The sequence below is a fragment of the Anser anser genome (genome assembly GCF_964211835.1).
Source record: "Anser anser genome assembly, chromosome: 1".
NCBI lineage: Eukaryota > Metazoa > Chordata > Aves > Anseriformes > Anatidae > Anser > Anser anser.
The window spans coordinates 138062123-138087222 of NC_139720.1; the positions used below are offsets into that span (position 1 = coordinate 138062123).

At 37.9% G+C, this 25100-nt stretch overlaps 1 protein-coding gene across 2 annotated transcripts in view; it reads left to right on the plus strand.

The window, feature by feature from the left end:
* The window catches only part of ASMTL (acetylserotonin O-methyltransferase like), a 28853-nt gene extending 3753 nt beyond the window's left edge, over positions 1 to 25100 (plus strand). The window contains exons 4-13 of one of the 2 annotated variants that reach the window (XM_083812568.1): positions 177 to 241; positions 2405 to 2466; positions 4523 to 4631; positions 9810 to 10236; positions 13198 to 13360; positions 14577 to 14761; positions 16745 to 16874; positions 17896 to 18039; positions 18581 to 18703; positions 24419 to 25100. In XM_083812568.1, the coding sequence (XP_083668694.1) occupies positions 177 to 241; positions 2405 to 2466; positions 4523 to 4631; positions 9810 to 10236; positions 13198 to 13360; positions 14577 to 14761; positions 16745 to 16874; positions 17896 to 18039; positions 18581 to 18703; positions 24419 to 24633 (1623 nt within the window). In that variant the 3' untranslated portion in view covers positions 24634 to 25100. Of the gene's footprint in view, positions 1 to 176; positions 242 to 2404; positions 2467 to 4522; positions 4632 to 9809; positions 10237 to 13197; positions 13361 to 14576; positions 14762 to 16744; positions 16875 to 17895; positions 18040 to 18580; positions 18704 to 19727; positions 20070 to 24418 lie in introns of those variants that run through there. The other variant, XM_083812567.1, reaches the window with a different exon arrangement.

The following is a 25100-nucleotide window of genomic DNA, read 5'->3' on the forward strand; positions in this document are numbered from 1 at the left end:
AGGGTAGCGGTGCTCGACAGTAAGTTAACAGTTCTACCAAAGTATCTGTGCTTCTTGCTCTGCTCGGTAGGCTTATTTTGAAGGCTTGTCTGAAATCATTGTTTAAATCTTTTCTTTTCTGGCCTCAGTTTCAAGAAAAGTAAGAAGACAGCTCGGTATCTCTCTTTCTGTTTTAGACCGTGGATGAGCAGATCCTGGAGAAACCAGTTGATAAGCAAGATGCATATAGGATGTTGTCAAGGTTCGTGCTTTCAAATAAGATTCCAAATATGTCTTATTAAATTGTTTTTACAGGAGCTTTATGGGTTCCTAGGTGCATATCAAGAACTCTGGCTACAAATCTTTCAAGCATTTTTAAATATCATGTCAGTTCTGCCACTAAAAGTTAGATGTGCTTTTATCTTACCCACAACTGGTTATTCCTGTTGCTTCACCGCAGGGAGCAGATAAGAGATGTAACCGTTCTGTTTTCACTTGAGTTAGTTTCCAGAGTCACTTATCACAAGACTTTCTGTATACTTCAGTTGGTACAGGAAGGGAAGATAGGGAGAGATACCATGTTGGGAAAGAGGACAGAAGTGTTTTGAGGCTTGAAGTTTAATGAAAAAGAATTGCATGTATGAGAAGAGTACATAGTGATGTGTGTTCATTGTTTTAAATTGTGCTACCTTGTTTCCTTTCAAAGGAAATGTCCAATGTCCTTTAGTTTAAATGTTTTTAGATAAATAATTTGCTACTTACTTTCCAATGAGAATGTGGATATTGATTATTTTTTATGTTCAGAGCTAATACTGTCAATAGAGAATTTATTAGAGAATGGTTGAGGTTGGAAGAGACCTCTGAAAGGTCATCTTACCTAACACCTCTGCTCAAGCAGGGTCACATAATGAAACTAATTATAAGAATGTGTTGAAAAGTAACTCCCATTCATGGCACGTTTTGCAGTTTTCATCCAACCCAGATGCTGGCTTTTTGGATTTTCAGTTTAACTGAGGAAAAAATCTCTTCCATCATTGTTTTCAATGGATGGGCTGGCAATTTTTAGGCTTCTGTGTTTTTTTTTTCCTGAAGGATACTTTTCTGTTTTAGGTGAATGGTATCTTGTAGGATTTTTTTCTTCCTTTAAGAAATACCAACTGAATAAAACTAATCACCTTTCAGAAAAGACTGAGATGTGACGAATCCACTAGTCAGTCACTCCCGTCTTGTATGGGGGGGGAAAACACAAAATGTCTTCCACTTGATCCAGGTGTTTACATTTTAACTCAGGAGTCTGCTAGAGAGAATATAAGGGGCTTGGTGGTTTTTTTTTGGCGTTTAGTTCTCTAAGTCTATTTTAGATTTATTTTTTTTTGCACTGATGAGTTAAGCTGATTTTTATACTTTGTAGCATGTTACTAACTTAATGGCAGTAGTTTTTCCTCTCTTTCCAGTATCTGACAGCAGCATATGTTATTAGTAGGAGATTCCCAAAGGAGTCTGTCTGGCAAGAGGTTTCTCACCACTCGGTTTTTGCTAAAATCATGCCAAGCTTGGTTAGTTCAAAAATAGTACTTTTTTCTTAAGAGCTTAGTCTACCGTTGCACACAAATGTCTGTTTTTTTGAAAGTACAGCTGTTCATTCTCTTAATTGTGTACATGAAATGCACTTAAAATTAATTTAACTCCTGTTAATTGTGTTCTATATAACTGGAAAAAATAGGAAAGATAAAAACACATGTATCCAAGGTGTCAGGCTAAAATTTTTCACTCATGGTTTCATTTTAAAATTAATTATGTTAAATCCTGTGGGGTTTATTAAGAGCGAGATGCTCCTGGTCACATCAAATTATAGCTTGGCCATGAGACTATTCCTTAATTAGTCTCTTCAAAAATGTAAGTTTTCCTAGCATTCATTGTACTTCCGTTGCTTTTACATTTAAAAAAAACTTAAAGCCCTCACAATTAATCAGCCACAGTGTGGCACTCTGGAGCCACTATGAGAGATCATACTGGCTCAGGATTTCCATGCCAGCTGTCAGCTCAGCTGAGAGTTGGGCTGGGTAAGAGTGAGCATGAACTGTCTTCCTGTACACTCTGCTTTTGTTACTCTAGCTTGCTGTGGGATCCCTGGGGGCCAGGTGTCTGGATGAAATCCATACAAAAGCTTGTTTAGCCCAAGCTTTGTCACCTTTGGGAACAACATAACTGAATGTCTTCAACTTTTTTGTTTGGCTTGTTTTGTTAATGCCTTTTCACTTATATTGAAATAAATAAAATGAATTTGTTTAGGATACGTGTCAGAGCCATCAAGGGATATATTTACATGATGGTCTGTTGCGCAGGCTGTGGTAACATAATTATGTAGAATATTTTTACATCTGATGGGTTTCATTAAACTGTTTCTTAATGTTTTCCCTGACAGGCTGAGTGGGAAAGAACACAGTGTTTTCACAGGAGTGGCTATTATACACTGCAGCAGTAAAGGTACCTGGGTCATTTTATTAAAACTCAGTATTTTCATGAGCAATTATTTACATAAGGACTTGTACAGGTGAAGAAACAGGGTGGAAGTTTTTCATATATAGTCTGAATTGGCTTCCTGCTCAAGATGAAAATTACTATATTGATATGTAAATAAAAAACTCACAACAGCCATCCTTCTTATTGCATTCAGTGTTCACACTGGAGGGAAGAAGACAAAATACAATAGACTATAAAAATACCATCTCTGAAAGCTATGAGGCTAACTAAAAGACCAGTGTAAACTTGTGTGAATACTCTATATGAAGTTCAAATAAGGTACTACAGACTGTGGGACTGAACAGAATCTGATTCACACTAACTTTGATATACTTCCCTTTTCAGAAAATAAGGGAAACAAAAGTCTATTTTTAGGAGTTGAGTAAAATATTAGCTTAGTGCCTCAGTCTTGATTGAACTGTAAAGAGCAATACATCTGTGTTATTTATTGGATAATTTCTTCAGTAAACATTTTTTGAGCACTCTAATATTAAAATTTGAGGAGTGTGTGGTTAAGGGATTTCCTCCGATAATTATGTCAAGACTTCATTAGCGAATATTTTGTCAGGGTCAAGATCTCGTCCAAAACTTCATTCGTCTTTCTGTTGACAAATTCTTTGCAACTTTATTTTTTTATTAGAATGGTTGTTCTTAGCTCTTGTAACAGAAATAAGGTCAGTGTTTCCAATACCCTTATCAATATTTCTACAGTAGAAGGAGTAGCTGCTGGAAAAGAAATAAAATGTTGTCAAGTCATATCTGTAAGTAATGTAGGAAGAATAATAATGCCTTTCATTGTTTAAGAAGAAAATACAATTGCACACACTTGCAGTAGTGATGCTAATGACAGCTTGTCTCATCTGAAGCTTACAAATTTAAGCCATGGTATATTCAAATGAATAAAAATACCTTAAGTCAGCGTATTCCTCAAGTGATTCAATGGAAGAGTTTTCTAGAGTACATTTTTAGTTTTAATTATAATGCTGTTGATAAGTGCCCCATAGATGTTAGATGAAATTTTCATCTTGAGCTGATAGTTTCACGTATTAATATGGAACGACATCCATAGGAAGAGAGACTACTAACACTTCTTAAAATTTCTTCTGTGTGATTGTTTTTCATTTCTTAAACCATCAGCAGTTGGATAATATTCTTCTTGTGGTCTGTACTGCAGATCTTCCTCTTTCCTCCCCAAAAATGTCCACGCTACCGGAATACAGACTAATGATTTGCACAGCAGTAGTGGGAGATATTACTTTCCTTTTATAGGAAAAGAGTGAATTAATAATAGTCATTTTTGTAAGGCTGCTTTCTTTTGCACATATTTTGGAGCAGCCTTACTCTGCAGTTTTACCAGGCTTACAGTGTACCTGTGCAACACAATGTTGGGGCCCACATGCAGGTGTGCAATATTTTATAGCACCTTTGACACTGTTACAACCACTTCCAGATATAGAGAGCTGAAATATTCCTCTTATATCTTGAGAGATGATATGAAAATTGTATTGATGGTTGCAGACAGCACTGCTGAATGCCTGAGTGCAGTACAGATGCAGCAGCACATTCAGGCATGTATAACAGCTGTAATTTTATCTATGATGTGTTATGAGTTGTTTGACAACAGTTACAACAGTTACAAAATTAGAAGGGTGTTTGCAGACTTCATTCTTGTTGCTGGATGTATGTGCTAGCAGTTTATAGATAGTTCTGCAAAAGCATTAACTTGTGTGTTGTGCACAGAGAGAGCAGCCTGTTAGCTTGAAGATAGGACTACAAAGATAGAAAATGTTAGATTTTACAGCTTTCAGCTTTTACTAAAAATGATGAGTATGTGCAGGGAGAGGTAAACAGATAAGTTCACTGTTCCTAAAGAGCATTATTAACCATTTTATAGCTGTAATATTTTTTTCTAGCAAAAATCTCAAATTAATATGAGGTGAAATGGAACCTATGTTGTTCTCTAAGCTACTATTTTCATGTTAAAAATTTCTGTTTCTAATGAAACTTTTTCCTTTCTTAGGTAATCAGCTAGAGACAGAAATCACTGATTTCTATGAAGAAACTAAAGTAAAATTTTCAGACCTTTCTGAAGAGCTGTTATGGGAGTACATTCATAGCGGGGAGCCTATGTAAGTAAGACCCTGAAGCTAGCTATCAAAATGTACTTGAGAGTAGGTCTGAGGGTATGTTGCTAGCCTCTGGCATAAAGCATTTTGCCTAGTGTTCTGTAGAGTTTTGCTGCTTCACATGATATAGCATAGGTGATGCAGTGTGGATATTCTGTCCTTGTCTAGAACTGTAATTCCTCCAGGTAAACTGAACTACCTTTATAGCACACTAATAAATTTGAAAAGTGAAGACTGAAACATTCTGGGTTTTATCAAGCACTCATACAATATTCAGGTACCTCTCTGTTAACTGAAGCATTCAGGATGCTTGGATACCTGAGAAAATGGATAGTTCTCATTATAAAATAGGTGAATGGAATGCCTGTTGTATAATCAAGGTATTGAAGAACTTTATTGAAAGAAGCTAGAACTTGGCTTATTTAGCCTATCAAAAAAAGGAAACAGAGGCATACGATTGATCTAGGTTCACACTGCTCTCATAGCAAGAAACACCAACTTAATTTTCACCTTATTCTTGTGGCCAGCTTAAAATTAAGGCATAAGAACACGTCTTTTGGCTTATGGCTTTTCTCTACCTTTGCAATGTAATGGCCAATTACAGACAACGTTGATTCCACAGAAGAAATGGGAGTGAGAATAGAGTGCCTAACTGCTTTTAAGGTGAAGTTGACTGGACTAATTAAAAGAGAAGTAGTTATTTAGAGACAACAAGGGAATGATCGTGATGTTACTGAACTTGCTTTTCCCTTTCATTAGCTGCAGCTTAGTGAAGGCAAATCAGGTCATGGTTAGCACTGTGGACTGTGTATCTTGTGATCTTAAGTGGACTTTTGGCTCTGAAGCTTCAACTCTGACTGTGTAAAAGTATCAATGGGAGTGTTTTTATGCACTCATTTGTGGCATAAATATAGTCATGTCCTGCTAAGGAAGGAGGAACCAGTGTAGACTTTGGATTTAAGTGCATGTGTGTAAATGAGGTGTGCTCCTCGAACATGTAAGGTGCCCAACTTATTAAAGAGCCTGGAATTAATTTGGATTATACAGAGAAAAATCATTTTGGCAAGAATATGGTTTATAACAAATTCCTAGTTAGATTTTTGGAACGCTATCCTTAGTATGCAGTTGATTTAAGGGCAAATGACTGGATTTTTAGGAAGAATGTAAGGTCAAAGTATTCTGAATGTTCTCATTATTTCTTCTGGAAGGTGAGCTTTAGCAGTGCTGTGATACATCAGAATGGCTCACGAACAGCACTGGGTAATTCAGTTTATTTTGTTAACAGTGTGCGATGGCATAAGTTTGAAGGACCAGCGGTTGAGTATCTTTCATTTTCTACAGAGCAGAAGTCACTTGGTCTTAATTCATATGATCAAGAGGACAGGAAGCATTTGCTCTGGGCTTGTAAGGGAACAGCTAATGTAGTGCCTTGTAAATATTGTAAAACAGTAAGAAGTCTTTTGTATGTGTTTTGTTTTTGTTGCTCCTCCTTAGCCACCCATACAAGTTACATGATTAAGTTCCTCTAGGATTGTTTTTTTTTTTTTACTATTACAATTCAAGTAAACCATTTCATTATCTTATAATGAGGACTTAATTTCATAAAATCATGTAAGACTGCATGAAAAATTAAAAATTTAGCTAATTTTTGCTGTTGAGGATTGGATTGAGTTGTCCTTTTAATATCAAGAACAAAAGTGATGTGATATTTTAAATTCAGTCACAGGTGACATGGGCTAATTCTAAATGTATATATCTGCCTTAAACTATGAACAAGGGAGGAGGGAAAAAGCACTATCTCAAGGCAGACCGTGAGGTTATTGAAAAAAAAAAAAAAACACACAAAAAACAAAAAACTCTAGCATGTTGTCTGCAGAAAGATAGCTTTTCACTTTGTTTCACTCCTGTTCTTCTTTCCAAACAAGGCTTTTTATTTTTTTTATTTCTTTTGCATATTGGAAGGGCTTATCTTACTCTTCGTTCTGTCAGAAGAGGGCTGGACTGTAGTGATCCTAATTTATTTTGCGCTTGTGTAATGAGTGGGCTTGATTTCTGTCAGCCTCTTTGAGCAAGCTGTTTATTTTGCAATCTTTCCCATGTGGAAAAAGTTGTTAATATCCTGGGCAGTTTTTGATAGCTCTGCTTGAATGGTGAATTGAAAGTAAAGGGCTCCGGCACTTGGGGAAGAGGTGTTCAGAGTCTGGAGCTCTACGGTTTCAGACTTAACTATAAAGTAATAAAAAATAGAATATGTATGTCCAAGTCTCTTCCCTTGTGTGATTTCTCCAAGAGTTATTTCCCCCAAAGCTATAGAATGTAGAAGCAAATGTATCTTCCAGGCTTTGCAAATAATTATGGTCTCCCAGCACAAGTTAGCAAGCACATAGCTAAATGTTTTCAGCTTCTGTGAGCTGAAAAAAAATCTTAAAATCTTGCAGGCATGGTGTTACAGAAATAAGGGAAGCTGTATTCTTATGCTAGAATTAACTTATAATCTTGGTTTTACTCAATAACATCGCTACGGTTGACTCTTCTCTCTGTGAAAGCTGTTGAACATTCACCAGAATCCATTAACAGATCTTTTTCTTGCACCTGCCCACCCCTGCTTCTTTGCAAGCTCCTTGCAAATGGAAACACATCTTTGACTTGTTCCTTGCTGTCAGTATGTTGACTTTGCTTTTCTCAAGAGATAAGAGAATGAATTCTGCTTTTCTGCTTTTCACTGGTGTCAATAATTCTTGTTTGCTCTACAAAACTACTACATATTTAAAGGAACTACAGGTGGGACTTGTATGATTTGTGGATGTGTGTAGATAACTAATGTTGGATATTAGTCTCATAGTCTCAACTGTCTTGTACGTGATAAAAATACAAGAAATTAGTGTACAGCTTCTGACCTATTTTAAATGTTGCCTTCACTGAAGATGAACTTGTTCTTTTCTGTCTGTTATTGTTCAGTCACTAGCTCAGTGTCCAATGTGGTTGAAATTTGCCTGTATTTCAAATAATGTGAATATACAGGCCAAGACACAGGTAACCGTCATACATGCATTCTTGCCTTTGGAAATCAACCCACAACCCAACCAAACATCTCTCTTTATCTGTACTTGTCAGTGCAGCAGTGGTTTATTTGATTGCTTGCTTTATTTGGACAACTCAGATGTAGTATATGTGGACATATTATTTTGTGGCATAAGTAAAGTTAAAATTCTACAGATAACAAACGAAATGTGTTTTAATGTTGCAGTTCTGTTACCTCTGATTCACTTTTCATAACACTTTCTCCTCCACTGTTTCGCCTCCACTGTTTCATATGTTGTATGGTATTTGTTTTTTATTGTTTTTATTTTTTTATAATTTTTTTGATTGCTGGATGTTGCACACATACTTGTTGAAATCACGGTTTTCCCTAGAAAGGTCAGTTGCTGAAAAATGTTTTGGCTACAGCCATGATCTTATAGCTTGTCAAGAGGTCTTTAAAGTGAGTTATTTTTTAATACAAATACACATCATTCTAAATGAAGTCTCTCTTACTAGCATAGCACTAACTTTATCATGTTACAGAAGCCAGTCACATTAGCCAGAGCTATTTATAAGAGCTGTGTATATACTGATGTTTTTTCAGAATTTTTGGTATGGAAGACACTAGCTTAAAAATCAATGGAGCTGTTACTAACTGCATAGCCTTACATCTTTGGGCTAGGAGCTGTAGTAGAGAATCACCTGGATGTGGTGTCAGAATGTAAAGTTCTGTTTAAAAATAAATAAGGTGACAAATGGTATTAATAGCCTTTCTAAGAGCATGATACCACTGCTTTTGATGCTCAGTTTTTTTTGCCTACTTGTCAGCATATACCCAAATGACTTCATTCTACTGGAGTACTACTTCATTTTAAAAATAAAAGCAATATATTTAGTGATGAGAGTATTCCTAGCTTAGATGATGTAAGTCTTCAGTATGTTATAAAACAAAGAATACTTTGAACAAGGGAAAAACCATACAGTGGTGCTTAAAATGCAAGATTAAATCCTATTCCCTTGTTTATAATAATTCAGAATCCCACTTGCTGGGATACTGACTCCTTTGCTTTTATTTAGGAGACTACCTGAAAGGCTCTCCAGAAATAAGCTCTAAATTTAGAGAACTTGTTCTCATGAAATCTAGGATGAAAAGTAAATTATCTTTTGTGTAGTAGCCTTCTTTCAAAAGCAGTTTGTAATTGCCTACTATCCAGAGTTAATAGATCTGAGACTGACTGACCTTTGGTTTCAAAGGTTGCTTACTTAGGCTTTCAGACTCTGGTGTTATCGTATAGTGAATGTACTTCTACCTTGTTCCTTAGATGTGAACAGTAAAAATGTTGGGTCTGTTATAGCTTATCTGGTTGTATGCATTTCCATTCTGCACAGTGGAATTTGCATAATTACACATGAAGACAAATTAGATTCCCAAGGTTACTTTCTGTGGAACACATACCTGTGCCAAATTACTAGTATTATCGTGACGTTTAAGAGCACCTTGCATACAACTCTGCATTTCAGAACTGCACAGAAATTAGGCTGAGTGAAATAGCAGTGGATTTTATATTTGATTAGGACTTTTTTGATGAAGAGCAATCTATCCTCCTGATCTTCATTTTAGATATTCCTGTGACTGAGAGCCACAAGACGTGTACTACAATTGTTAGAGTTCCAGGATGTCCTCTTCAGTGTGAGCTCCTTTTTGGAGCTAACGTATACCTAAAGGCCCTTCAGCCACTTGTGGAGTAGGGCTAGGGTTGGTACGCAGCTGGGTGACAGCGTTGGTCTCAGTAACACTTGCTGTTACCTTTTCCTTGGTAGGCAGGACATGGAGAGCGCTGGGTGAGCGATGGCAACGCAGTTTGACTGCAGTCAGAGGATGTACTTCCATCTTCTGTGGCTATGGCACTTGGACTGTCTGAAGCTTGAGGACCTTAGGCCATCCACCCTTAGAAAAAAATGTAAATCACAATGTAAATATAAGGATTGATAACTTTCAGTGTTGAGCCTAACTGGTAGCTTTAATCCACCTCTAACTTGACTACACTAGTCTATTCCAGACTCTGCTGTATTAGTGATTGTGTTCTGTGCTACTTTTACTGTTAACCATGGTCTTAACCTTAACTTCATAGGTCTCAGTTGTTGTTTTCTCTCCCCCAGGGACAAGGCCGGTGGATATGGAATCCAGGCCCTTGGTGGGATGTTAGTTGAATATGTCCATGGAGACTTCTTGAACGTGGTGGGATTTCCTCTAAATCACTTCTGCAAAAAGCTAGCAGAGTTGTACTATCCACCCCCCAAACATACTGTACAGCATATAAAGCATGACTCTATCCCTTCTGTGGACACTTTTGAGAACCTAAGTGATGGAGAAAGTGAATCATCAAATTTCACAGAGCATAAAGGTGCTAATAAGTTGGACAGCAGTGGGATGTGTCCCTCAAGACCTGTTTACAACTGTGAGAACACCTCTAGTGTCAGAACTGGCTTTACGGTACCTTTGGGAAATCAGAATGGAGTGTCAGAAAGTGCAGCAAAACTTCCATCTAAAATTCTAGACCTGATGGATGGTTTTAAAGCTTCAAAGGTAAGGAAAAAATAAAACTACTTTGCTAATGGATACGATTGTTTTGTTGGACTTGCATATAGCGGGTAATATATATAGCTTATATAGCAGGTAATGTGAAATACTTGAGTTGGGATAAGAATAATAATTAGTTTAAAAGGACCAGTGGAGTACCAGAGGATCTAAGCTGAAAATTCTGGTACAACATAAATAATGCTTTCTGGTATTGACTCTTATCTGTTCTATGAAACTTCAACTACCCATGTGATAAAAACCTTTATCTCTTGATTTGAAATGAAAAAAATCTGCGGAACTTTTTTTTTACTTCTGTTCTTGTATGATTGGCCTTGGGTATGAATGGTGAAACTGCTTCCAGAGTGTCTGACAACAGTATCCCTTTGCCTCCTATATGTGTCTTTTGTCATGCTAATTAAATGCAACTTACGGAAATCATAACTCATCTTTCATTAGCGATAACAGTGATTCAGGCTCTGGTGCATGTTGTAATTGCCTCCCAATTACAAAATAACAGTAAATTCAGAAATGCATTTATGCAAATTATACTCCAATATTGAAGTGGAATGTTATAGGGAAACTTCAAAAGGCTTTAAGTAAGAATTTACCACTGAATATTTCGATGTTTTCATTATTTTTCGTACTGATTGTAAGACCAGAATCAAGTAGTAAGTTACCTTTAGATATACTACAAAGAAGACATCTTATGTGGTTAACTTACCAAATTCATTTAAAATATATGCAATGCTCGTTACAGTCTTTCCTTTTTAGCTTTTAATGGTTAGTATTAGAATTTTTTGAAAGACAGCATTTTTTATTCCTATTACGGAAGTAACTTTTTGTACCCTGTTTCATGTTGAAGGTAAAATCTCCATGCAATGTCTGATAAAGATATAGGCTACAAACTGAAGGTTAGGTGCTCTGTGTAGCAGCCAAGTGTGGAGGGAGATGAGTAGCTGGACATTTTAAGTGCTACCAAGTTTTCTACTCAGCTCCAGTAAAGCGAAGGAGAAATCAGTCATTCTAAGTAGATCGCTGATCTCAATCAAGCTGTTCATGTTTCAAGAAGAGGTTGGAAAAAAAAATGCTCAAGTGGCAGTGAAATGACAAACCTGAACCTAAAGATACATTAAAAAATAAACTCTTTAGGGGGCTGGCCTGTGGAAGGAAACACTCAGAACAGTCAACAGTGGTTCTGTTGAAAGAGCAGGAAGCTGTGCTCCAAATCTGAAGGAAAACTACAGTGCAGTCACTACAGATCTGTAGGCATGTTGCTTGCAGGCATGCAAAGGGGGCATGTTTTGATGTACTTGAATGTGAGATGATGCTTAGTATTTTTTTCAAGTTAAGTGCAAAATAAGAATCATAACCATTTTGTTGTTGCATATTATGTACACTAGTCACTGTGATGATGCTTAATTCAGTTTTGTGCAGTAAAAGTTGGTGGCAACTGTAAACAGAAGCAGGAGCTCTCCTTTCCCCCTAATCCAGTGTAAAATCATAGTACGCAGTGCTGAATTTCATGTTGAGCTAGTGGGACTTTGGTTTCCTGTGGCTTGGATCTTTGTAAAATGAACTACCAGTTGTGGTGGACTGTTTCTACAACTTGACAAATTCTACCTTCTCTCTTTCCCCTTGTAGAATACTGATAAGAGCACGAAAGCATTCAGCTTCATAAAAGCTCAAGATCTATTTTGTTTTCATCCTTGAGTGTTGTTTTAAGGCTTTTGTAAAGCACACTGAAATTTCCTACAGAGGAAGATGATGTTGCCACTTATTTTACTGTGAACACCTGCTGCTGCAGAACAGGAGGGGATCAGGTTTAAAGCATGTTCTCAAACGTAACATTCTGAATTTGCATAGTTCAATCTTTACTCAGACCTTTAAGGATTTTTTGAACTAAGCATTACAGAATGATAGAAGAATGATTTGTATCAACTAAGTTTTTGACTCTTTCCACATTCTCATTCCTCTTGTAATTTCCAGGTCATATTAGTCCAAAGATTAGGCAGATCTTGGAAGGCAAATGCTTGCAGCGTAGATGTAATTGACTCAGTATAGTGAAAGCCTGGATTCTAGTAAATCCCAATTCTACATTCTAATTAGAACAGAGAAAAACATAAAAATAGGAAGATAAAATACATAATTACACAGTAGCAGACTTTCTCAAAGTTAATCTCCTGTTTCTCCACTTGTTTTTTATTAAATAGAATGTCAATCCGTTTTTCTTGACTGCCTTGAACTTAAGTGCATCATAGTTGCCTACAGTTGCAAAGAAATAGATTCAGTGATTGCTGCCTGTGCTTCCATTCTTGTGCTCCATATATGTTCCTTGGTTTTAGGTGCAGAATTGCACATAAATTTCAAATGGAGAGGTGTACAGTCACATATCATTAACATTCCTTTCTGGTCTGGTTAGCATATTTGTAAAAGTTTGGTTAAGCTTTTCAGCCTAAACAGCTTCATTGACCATGGGTTTTTCCTTTACTGTCATGCAGTAACTGTTCTGTCTTCCCCAATTCCGTATATATACATCTTAAGGTGTGTATGTGGTATGATTGTGCTTTGGAGTTTTACTCCTTTTTCTACTTACTTTTTATTAAGCAAAGAACAGTCTTGTAACTGAAGCAGCTACACTGCCCTAATGAAATTTTCAAATTCCTTATGGGCATCAGTTCAGATGGTTAAGCACGTCTGACTTAGGTTGCATTCCAGAATAGTTCCTTTCTCTCTCAGACACGTATCTATCCTAAATACTGTTACTTGGCTAAGGCATTGAAACTTCTCTGAGAGGGAAGGAAACCTGTCATAACAGTTTTTGGGAGTTTTGTTACCCTACGCTCCATTTAAATAACACCAATAATGTAGAATAATACTTCTAGAATGTCTGTGGCAAAAGATGTAGTTCCTTTTCTTGATTGCAGTCTCTTAAATGCAGCATGACAACGCTTTTTTTCCTACGTATAGGCGCTGTTTGTAGCCTCTAAGCTGAAGATGTTTGATTATTTGAAAAATAAAGGTCCTCTGAAGGCTGTGGATGTTGCAAATGAGGTTGGAACCTCAGTGTGTGGAACAGAAAGACTCCTTGATGCCTGTGTGGCTCTTGGATTGCTGGAGAAGACATCACAAGGTGACTCTGCCCATTCACCTACCTTTCTTTTTAAATAAAAAGGGGTGAGTGAGGAGACTGGGGGTGTAAGGGGAAAAAGATCAAAACGATCAAACAATGCTGCTTAACTTCTAGTCAAGGGAGAAGGGTTCTCTCTCTTCCCTCCACTCCTGTGTGCCCCCCCAACTGCATGTAGCGCTGAAAGATGTAAAGCACTAGAAGAGATGTTTCCAAGGTTACAAGAACTGACCTGATATTGTAGGTAACTTGGATTTGAGGTGGGGGGGTTGGATTGTTGCTTCTTTCCATTCATCATTAGCAGCTAGAATTGCTAGAATTGTTTGGGAACAGGCATTATTTAATGAAATCACCAGATGTCCTTTGAGGACTGTATTCAGAGAGCAAAAACAATTATTTCTGAATTCTAATAGATTTCATGGGCAGTCCCAGGGAGCAGTGTAAAAGCTCAGATGTATCATCTAAAATAATGACCCCTTAATCTCACTTTCTTGCTGCAGCCATGAAGAGTCACAAACCTGAGCAGAGAATCAGGAATTTTGAGAGCTCTGAAATCTGTCCTTCTTCATGTACAGCTTCTTAAATTTTAGTGTCCCTAACCAGTAGAGTGCTTGAAGGTGTATGTATGTGAGAGTCAGTAATAGGATTAACTTTTTCAGCCTGCACTCTGTATTTATAAGTTTCCATATGAATCATCTACATGGTACGATCAAGGGCCGAGAAAAGAAAATAAGAGGCTTTCAACTCTGTTAGTGGACAAGACCAAGAAGAAAGCCCTAAAGGCAGAACAAAAATACAGTCAGGAAAGAGGAACTTCTGGTGGTTTCCCCCTGAATATCAGGTATATAATTGAAATACTTTTATTTTATATATATATATATATATATATATATAAAATAATCTCAATTATATACCTGATATTATATATATATGTGTGTGTGTGTGTGATTATATATATATATATATATGCTTATCTGTATCCTTCAGCACCTACATTCTTTTTAACAAGGAAGTCCCTAGTTCATTCTTTCTTTAAGAATGAGGAGACCTTTAGAACTGTTCCGTAGAAATCTTTGCACAAAAAACAAAACCCCTATGATGCCAAGATCAGGTTTTCCTACATCTTTAACAGCTGTACAGGGTAAAATGGCTTCAGACACTAGCAGACAGTTGTGAAGTGCTGAAACAAAACTGATTACAGTTGTTTTCCTCCATTAAGGCTACAGTAATACAGATTCAGCAAATATTTACCTGACATCAGATGGTGAATACTCACTTCATGGCTACATTATCCACTCTAACGATCATCTCTGGCCTCTCTTTACAAACCTGGAGTCTGCTGTTAGAGAGGGAAGCAGGCAGAACCATCGAGCCTTTGGAAGGAAAGCAGAGGATTTATTTAAGGTAACGTAAACTCTTAGTGTGTCAAAACTAGCTGTGAAAAGCCAAGGAATAACTGATCTAGAGGAAAATTGAGACTGGGTTGTTTAAGAAAGTTGGTGAATCTTAGAAATGCTAGAAATACAGTGGAACTCACTAGTCAGACTTATGTTCCCTGCAGCTTTAACAGCACAGGCTTTAGGCTCTAAAGTGCTGGAGCAATCACAGAATGTACTGGGAAATTCTGAGTGCTGACAAAAATTGACTGAAGTTTTGCCCATCCAGCTAATATATTCAGAGCAACCCTGGAGCCTGTCTTACTGACTGCTGTGTGGCCTTTTAATAACAAATAGCAGGTAGTACCTTATGCATACGCTCCTTCCATACTGAGTGCTGACTGCTTGTTACTGATGTGCATCCAGTGCAATCTGTGCTGGCTGCATATTCAAAGCTATTTTCAAACTACTTGTGTTGATGCAGTAGAGGAGGGATCCAGTCTAATTTATTTAGGTTTGTAGTTTTGTATATGCTTCAAGTTAGTATATATTGCTATTAAAAATTGTAATCCTTGCCTTTGTTTCCATCTCTAAATTCATTTCCTAATGCTAGCCTATGTGGATCTGTTCAGACTGGGAAATCACTTAGGGTTTTAACCAGCCTAACTTGTCAGTTATCCACCTGTTGAAGCAGGCTGAGTGCATAAATGTGCCTGTTTAAGGAGAGGAGTGGTAGAGTGAGGAGGAGAGTATGTCAGGATTTACCTCTGAAAGCAGTAGTTCAGACAGCATCCTGAAGTTCTTGATTTGTACTCAAGTTCCAGATGCTGATGAAGCCAGTCTTCTGAAGAAAATGTCTACATCCCTCATGTATAGTTGATGGAAGAAATAAGGGCCTCGGAAGACTTAAGGTCCTGTTAGTCTAATGTTAGTGTCTAAGTTACTGATGGACAGAAGCTCCTTTAGGAATACTTTACGGACTATTTTAAAGGGATTTTAGATATTTGAGGACAACTGCTGCAATAGGTGCTTCAGTCTATGTGTGAATTAGGTGCTTTAACATAAGTGAACTGGATCTCATCCTGTGTTAATCTGGATTATCACCTTGAGTTTTCTCTGATGTTAGTGGCAGGAGTCCCTACCAATTCAGGTCTGGGCTTCCATTTGTGTACAGGATAGTGTGTCCAAGCGGAGCAGGTGGGCTGCCTATGGCACTGTACATATCACAGCCTGGAGATCCTTCCACATCATGGTAGCTGTAAAGTGAGACGAAACCAATGAGGCCTGTAGGAAGGTGAGACAAATTCATGCTTTAAGCATCATTTCGAAGCTTGAGGAACAAGTTTCTGGTACTGAGTACTTTTTTGTCAAGTAATTCTTAATAAATAAATGTTATGAGCTTGAATGTTTTTGTCTTAAGCTATGGCCTGCTCATCTAATCATTTTCCCATTATGGGAGAATAAAAGATTTAAATGAAAGAAATTTGAGTATATCAGGAAGAACAAACATTTTTAGGAGACTGGCAGGGAAAAAATCAATTTTTTTTTTCAGAAGTTTTAATGTCTGGAGACATCTTGCTGTGGAGAAAAGCTGTTAGTGAATGTATATCAAAGGCATAGTGTTGCTTTAAAAACAGTTCAGATTACCTCTTCTTGCTATGCTACCTCAGCTTCAGTGGACAAAAGTGTTGAATTTAACAGCACGTGAGACATCACCAAAACTGGGTACAAACTGGCTAAGAGTATGTCCTTTGAGACATCCTACAAAAGATGTGTGACAATTCTGGAGAGGATGCAGAAATCTGCTTGCTGCTACAATGAAGCAGCTTGTCACCAGTAAGGGATTTGGATGAGCAACTAGTCAATGGTGCTTTAGCTGATCTTTTAATTTCAGAATTCTCATGTTAATCATGCATAAGGGCACCTGCTACCTTGGCTGAACATAATCTCAACATTCCTAAGTAATGAAAATAAATGCCAATGACTGTTTTTGTTTGTTTTTCCTTCTTAGGACTATTATCACAGCCAGGAGGTGAAACAGCGTTTTATGGCTGCCATGCACAGCATTGCCCACCTGACAGCACGAGATCTGGCTACAGCATTTGATCTTTCACAGTTTAAGTCTACGTGTGATTTAGGAGGTACGGTCTGTAATTGAACTTGCGTGCAAATTACAGGGGAAAAAAAGCTTGATTTCAGTTCCATATTTTGTTGCTTAAAACACACACATTTTTCCACTTGAATGCAGTAAAATGGTCTATTACTTTTATTTTTCTGGTGTTGTAATTGTGTCAGAATTAAAGGACTGAGTGCAGTTAACTGAAAGCGAAGTTCCTTAAATGATACTGGAGTAACATAAAATAAGTGAACATTTGTCATTAGTTACATGCTGACACACAGCTCGACAAAGAAAATGAGGTTTGTGGCTTAGCTGATTTTGATTTTTGAAAACTCCCTTTCAGTTTTTGTGTGTCAGGCTTGAAACACTGTACTGCTAGTACAAAAACTTTGGATTATCTTAGAATGGATTGAATTGTGGTTTTAGTGTTTTTCTAAGATGACCACCAAAGTGTTAAATACTGATGATAGAGCTGAAGAAACTCTCCTTGTTAGTGTCCTTTTATGCTGTTCTTGGAGTGGCAAAAAGGGGATGTTACTATACAGCAAAAAGGTCCAATGTAGGAAAAAACTTAGTGCCAGGTGAGGTGGACAACATGTCAGAGGAATTAACAGAATGCTGGTAAAACCTCTGCCACTTGTGCAGAGACTTCAAGACCTTACCACCTTTCCTATGCTGGAGAGTACTTATCAAACTTCACACATCAGTGCTTTATGTCTCGTAAATAGTTCTAGTGTACTTCATCCACAAATTACAAGTCCATTAGTGGTGGTGTTTAAAAAAAAAAAAAGGCACAAACAGGTAGTGGTATCAAAGGTCGTATTGTCAATCCTATGACAGAGTAAGGAATAATGCATTACCCAAGCTTTAAGGCATTGTTCACTGAGAAGTGTTATTGACAGTGTTAATTTTAGAGCTTACTAGCTACCTCCAATTCTGAATTAATGTCTATTTCTTAATGTTACGTAGAGCCTTGTCCTTAAAAACGTACACAAATGTTGGGAGAAAAGATAAGATTTTTGACTTTTTAAAACTTTCAACAGGTTGTACTGGAGCTTTGGCTCATGAATTAATACAAATATACCCAAATATGAAGGTCACAGTGTTTGACCTTCCAGAAGTCATTGCAAACATCTCTTACTTTCAGCCTTCAGAACAATGCACAGCTCCAGTGACGTTTGTATCAGGTAAATGTAGCATGACTTTTCCTTATTTCTGTTATCCCGAAGCATAGAGCAGGCTCTTTTCGTGGTGAGAATGGTGTTCTGCCCTGCTCCAGTCCCAGATCTGTTTTAGTACAAGGCAGGGCGGGCGCACACATGCTAAAAAGGGGCATTGTACTTCTCACTGGAGTCAACAAACTGGCTATCGCTGGAGAGTGGGGCTAAATAAGGAAGTGTGAATTAAAATGATTTTGTTACTCCTGGGAGTAGAGGCTTGCTGTATGTCCCTGTCTCAGGCTTTTCTTTTTTAGGCAGGATCAACATGGTGGTTACAAAAGACTTCAATCTGTCCTTCCTTGCTTTTGGCTTTCTCTCTATCTTTACATGTTACAGAATTCTTACCTGTGATCTGATTTACTCTTAAACTATCCTGAACTACAAATCAGTGTATTGCTACCCATGTTTGTTCATGTTTCTTACCTTACCCCTACTGAAGAAACTCCTAGTTCCATCTTGATGTTTTCATTTCCTTCTGCAGGAATGTACTAACTCTCCTTTTCAACAGGTGACTTCTTCAAGGATAACCTTCCAGAAGCAGATCTTTACATCCTTTCACGTGTTCTTCATGACTGGCCAGATGAAAAGATTCATATACTGCTAAGTAAAATATCAGCTGTTTGCAAACCAGGTATGTTTTTAATCTCATGCATCTACAGGTCCATGTTAATACACAGTGATAGTAAGTTCGTATTAAAAAATGCACGTTTTTGTCTAATCATAGCAGCCTATGCTTGAATGCTTATATTTTGCATTAAGTTTGCATATTTGCCTTCTTTATAAAAAAAGAAAGAAACAAAGCTTCTAATAAAACTATATAAAGTAAGCCCTTACTGTAGTTGCAGATTTTGCTTGCAACTGCTTCATATCATCTCTCTGCCGTGCCCAACCTTTCTTGCAAAGACCTGTATCATCAAATACCAAAGTATGTGTTTCTATCCAAACATACAAGCAGGCCGACTAAAGTGGCTTCAAGTTAATCGAGGAGAGGCAGTTTGTTTTGTTAGTCAGTAGTGCCTACAGCAGTGGAGTTCAGTAATACTTTAGGTACAGATTTCTTGAGAAATATCTTGAGAAATATATACCTTGAGAAATACGAAGCACAAGTATCTTGTGCCTTCTCCTACATTGACAATATAAAAGATCAAAAGGGAAGACAAAAGCCAGAGGAAAAACCTGACTGCTGTATTCAACTGATTCCTTAATCTAAGGGGATTAACTGTAGCTATGAAGTTTGTTTCATAGGAGAACATTCCAAATGAGATCTAGGTTGCAAACGTAATCCTGTTTATAAACTACAAAAGAAAACTGTGGATGACTGTCTTATCTTCTTATACAAAGACTGGGGGGTGACAAATGCTTAAAGGAGTTGCTTGGTTCAAATGGTAACAAGACTGAGTTTAAAAAAAAAACATAGGAAGTGGTCTGAACTTCACTGAAGTGGGGGCAGTGCTCAAAGCTCCCCCTTCCTCCTAACTAGGAGGAAGTTTTTCTCCAGGAAGAGATTACTGAAAATAAATTTATGATTGGCACTGAAGTCTGTGAAAACGCTGGTCTGAGGGGGGACCTATCTATAACTGTCTCTGAGCGAAACACTAAAAATGTGAAGCTAGAAATACTTTACTGAAGCACTTCTGGTTGTTTTGGCAATGCAGGAAGTGCCTTGCTAGTGGCAGAAATTGTGCTTGACGAGCAGAAGACACACCCTCCTAGAGCTGTACTACAGTCCCTCAGTATGACTGAAGGAAAGCAGAGAAGTGGCTCAGAATATAAACAGCTACTGGAGAAATATGGATTCACAAATACACAGTTTAAGATCACAGGAACCTTACTAGATGCTGTCCTGTGCTTCAAGAAGAATCTGTCACCTTAGTGTGTACAGAAATAACATGGGATGATTTTTTATAACATGCTGGTTGATGATGTCAGTTTAAGATCGTTTTGACCCTTTATGTGAAGCATAGTTGTTACAGGCTTTGAATAAAAAGTTGAACTGTTGTTTGTGCAGGAATGAGTTCTATGCTTTAAAAAGTATTTGGGGCAGATTGTACAAAAGTTTTTTCATACACAACTTTCAATTTGGCTAGTCTGCAGACTCTGTTAAACTTGGAGTTGATGTAGCTATATAGCAGCAAGTTAAAAATGACAAGCTTTCATGAGCTTCATTAATACCTGTTTTCTTGGGCCTTAAAGCTACAGAATTCTCCCTCTGCAGTGTATTCAGTGGTCACTACTCATTTTTATCAGAAATGTAGAAATAATAACGATACTCTATCAATATCAGGATGCTAGTCCTCTTTTTCACTTCTGTGGGGCTTTACTGAAAAGCAATTCAAGGATAACATTTTTAGGCATGTTTTTTTTTTGCCTTGGGCAAAAAGGAAAATAGAACAAAGCTCCAAACATGTTCCTACAAGAGCAGTAGTGTCACGAGCCTCAGCAGCCTCTAACCTCCAGCCATAATTATCTACCCCACAGGCTGCAGTTGAGAGCTGTTCCTATTGGTTCCTAACAGCTTTGTTTCTTCTGAATACAGTTCTACGGCTGCGTATGACTTCTGTCTCATTTCACACGAATCCTAGGCTTTATACATAAATTCTCTTATGGAAACTATGAATAGAAATTGTAGCAGCTTCTTCATGTTCCAGTCTTCAACTGGAGAATTATATTCTCTATCCCCTCTCGTCAAGTAACTCATCACTTACGTCACCACTCTTAATCTTTTTTTCCTGGTACTTCATTGGCATTTTTTAGACTTAAAATGTACTTCGTAGTGGAAGGTTTCCTGGAGATTAAAGTTGCTTTCCATAACTAGCTTTCTCCTCTATCAGTTGTGAGTTTCTTGCCATATGTCCTGCCACGTGTTTCTACAGCAATAATTCTGATGAGGCAGTGCCTATGTTGAATCACCGACCTCTGCAAATAAAAGTTTATGAGCAAGGTCAAGAGTTAAATCTACCTGGTCTTATTGATTAATCAGAAGTTACTTTGCTCTTCGAGCACTGAGTAAAGGAAAAGTGCTACAGTGATTTAGTTAATCATGAGAAACGTGTAGTACAGAGCATTTTAGCTGTACAAAATCAGGGAAATGCAGACTGCTCCCAGAGAGGGGTTTAAGTCTTAGCAGAAGCTTTTTATGCATGGAATTCGGCTGATCTAATCTGCATAGACGTTTAGAGATAAGATGTTGGCCTACTGAATAAATTTAAAACAGTTTTCTTTTCTGTATTCTAATGAAGTTTGCCATTATGCTTAACGGGTTTGTATCCTAAGACTCATTCCAGCAATGAGGTGTTTCTCACTTCATAGTTATTCATAACATTCATAATGCTGTTCTTTAGGCTGCTAGAAGCTGTTTGAGTCAGAACACTGTAATCCTAAAGTTGGCACACCTCTGTCACAGACTTAAACCTGTGCCTGTAAGTACTGTGTACTTGCTGACTATAAAACTTAAATAGCACATGCTTGGTTACCACACAGGCTCAGTGTACTCTGCGATTAAAGTGCAGCACTTTATATGCAGTGAGCCTTATTCCCTTGGGCATGGTGTCTGCGGTAAAGTACTACCGCAGCTCTGCTGGGCTCTTCATCAGATTTCCTTTTTGTAAAGTATTCTGAAGTATGAATGAAAGCTATTTATAATAAAATATTTTGCAAATAAACATTACTTATAAATATTAAATTAGTAAACATTAAATTAATACAGTGCTGTGTTGCTAGTGGGTTCAGGATCACTTTGCTAGCTACCTTTGCCTTAAAAAGGAGGCTAATACAAACTGTAGACAAATCTGCTTTGCTGAACAGTCTGAATGTAGTCTATATTCCTGGATGTCTCCAAACAAAATAGACTGTTCTATTTTAGAAGCTGGTCTTGCAGTGAGAAGAAAAGATGCAAGCTGAATTTTTACCTTCCCAAGTGGCTTGTATCATCCACACCCCTCAACTTTTACCATAGTCAGGAGACTGGGCAGAGCAAAGGAATACTCCTGAAAGAATTTAAGAGGAGGTGGCTGTGAGACCTTAACAAATGTGAGCAAGTCCAGTGGAAGTCACAAAGATGGCTTGGGGCTGCATTATGTGGCTTGTGAGGAGAGCCTTGAAGGAAACCTACCTCAGTCTAGAATAGGTGGTTTGAGGGGAAATCTGGCTTTTCGCTGCCAAAGAGACAGATACCAAAAAGACAGCCAGGCTCTTCATTGTGGTGCGCAGTTGTGGAATGAGAGAGCATGGGCATAACTGGGGAGACTCTGACAGGAGATCAAGGGGAGGGGAAGAGAGAATTGTTCTAAGGATAATTAAGTGTTGGAGCAGGTTGCCCAGAGAGTCTGTGGATCTCTGTCCTTGGAGGTTTCAAGATCTGAGGACAATGCCCTGAACAAGCTGATCTGACTGTAGAGCTGCCCCGCTTTGAGCAGCGCTGGAGATCTGTGGTCCTTTTTGACCTAAGATGTTCTGTAATCATCTGGCATATTTCAGTCACCTGAGAAATCATAAACTCATCTTCTCTCATTAATGTTCAAACTCTGTTCTTCCGGAGAAGGCTGGTATTGTTTGCTGACTGGTGAAAGGGGTGGAGTTAATGGCGTTGCACTGAAATGATTTCCTGAGCAGTTGGTGTAAGAAAACTTGGGTCCGTTAACTAATGAAGTCATAAAGAATGAAGGAGCTAAGTTTTAAAATCCAAATAAATTGCTACCAATAAAGCTTGCAGGTTTTCTGTTGCTTCCTTGGCAAACAACATTCAGTGGTGCCTTCTTGAAGATGCTGTCTTGCCCACGTTCTTCTTTAACAAACAGTTTGGAGGAAATCTGATGCACAGGATTTTTTTTTTGAGGTGGAGAATCACGGGTTGAAAAAATAATAGATGAATGAGATAGATAATGGCTATTCTGTTTGTGTCCCCCTCTCAGGGTGTACAAAATTTGGACACTGTCTTCCAAAGTTGTACCACAGTGACTTAAAAATGACAGTCCTGCATCACTCTACCTAGCATTTGCTGTGTAATCTGAGACTGTAGTACTCAGCTCTCTGTTAAAGGCAAAGGAGAATCACACAAGAAGGGTGAGAGGGAACACAAACTACAGATTCTTGACAAATGGGGTTCATCTTTCTAGCCTGAGATACCTGAACATTAGGCATTCAAGTCATCTAGTCAGCTCAAGTTCCTATTGCTAGAGATTGCTAGAGAACTGGTATTTTCAGTAGATGCATCATCTTAACTACCTATGAGAGGAAATTTCCTGGGTTTTGTATGGAAATTGATTATACATTTAATGGTGGATAGTCTGTAAGAAAGCTAACTGAAATGCATCTAATCTTTCGATGCCTGAATTCAGACAAGAATCCCATGGGAGAGAGAATGTAGGTTCAGTTCACCTCAGACGTGCTTGGCTAGTTGTTTCTCTTTGTGAAGCACTTGTTCACCGCAGCGTAAGTGGCTTCAACTTGCCTTAAGGTAACTAATAATATGGTGATGATGTAGAGAACTCAATGAGCTTTCAGAAGGACTTCAGTGACACCTGATAGTAACACAGATCTCATCCAGCAACTTTATCGTCAAGTCCTAATCTTTTCTCTACCAAGCTGCAGTGTTATGCTTCATTTATTTTTTTGATTGATAAATGTCAGAAGTGTACTGACTGGAATGGCAAAAGGGATCGTCTTCATCATCAGAACACAGTTATTAATGTTGTGCAGCACTTAGTACTAAAATCACTGCAAAATGCTGGCATTTTGATCCAAGTTGGTGGCCTCCTATCTCTACTGTGCCAAGAGAAACTGCCATATAAGATGCTGGTCCAAAAGACAGTAAGTAAAACGAGCATTGTTTTGTCAGTAATCCCCTTGCTCATGTCTTCCCTTTCATGGGTCTGCAGATAGAGGGAGGAAGAGGCTGTGTGAGCACAGAGTAATTCAAGTTTTGCTCTCCACCCTTGGTTGCTCCCACCAGGAGAACCTCAGTTTGTACAGAAATAACGTGCAATGTTGGCTGCTTCTGTAATACTTGCCATCCACCACTGTTTCAGTATGAACGTGAAGCAGCATTGTATTCCAAATAATTGTAACTACTATACTTACCTTACTGTTTTCCGTAGCAGTCATACCAAGTCTACAGTAGCCCCCTCTTGCCCTGCAAACATCTGTGACGTGTGTTGGATTTTCCTGTGTTTTTTATAATAGTAGATTATCATTTAATATTGGGTTAGTCATTTAAAATACAGCAAATGAATAAATGAAAAATAGAATCACCTGTGTCCTGTATTTTTTGCACTGTTACATATGGTAGCAGAAATTCTCTTCTTTGATAACGGAGTAGCATTGTTGCATGCATTTGTTTTTAAATTAGGCTGTGGGATTTTGCTGGCTGAAATGGTACTGGATGATGAGAAGAAGAACAGGAGCACAGCTTTGCTTCAGTCTTTGAACATGCTTGTGCAGACGGAGGGAAAGGAGAGAAGTGGCTCTGAATACCGAGGTTTACTGGAACAACACGGATTCACAAATGTGAAAATCAAATTGACAGGAAATCTGTTAGATGTAGTCTTCTGCATTAAGACATAGAAAAAGAAAGATTTACTAGTAAAATCTAGATCATGTTTGATGTCTTTAATTATGCAAGTATATTCTGTTTCCCATCAATATAAAAAAAGATGTAACTTTTTGAAGTTACTTTTAAAAAGGGAGAAGTGATTGCATTTATTTTAAACTCGAGTAAAGTTCAAAAATAAAGAATGTGCTGGCAACATTTGATGGCACTGATACCTACTGTAGTTGCACAACACTGGTAGTACGGTCAGAAACAGGCTCCAACCCAAGGGTATCAGCAGCCTTACAGTAGTACTGACGTTGCTGAGAAGTCAGTTTCTCTGTACTGGGTGCAATTCAAATAGTCCAGCTTCTAGACTAGTGCACATTGATTGCTTTGTCCCCGCTTCAGGAGGTTAATGCAGGTATAACTTCAACACCATCCACTTTAATACCGTTCTTATTTTTATAGTCTCCACTGTAAATAAAGAACTATTATCCCA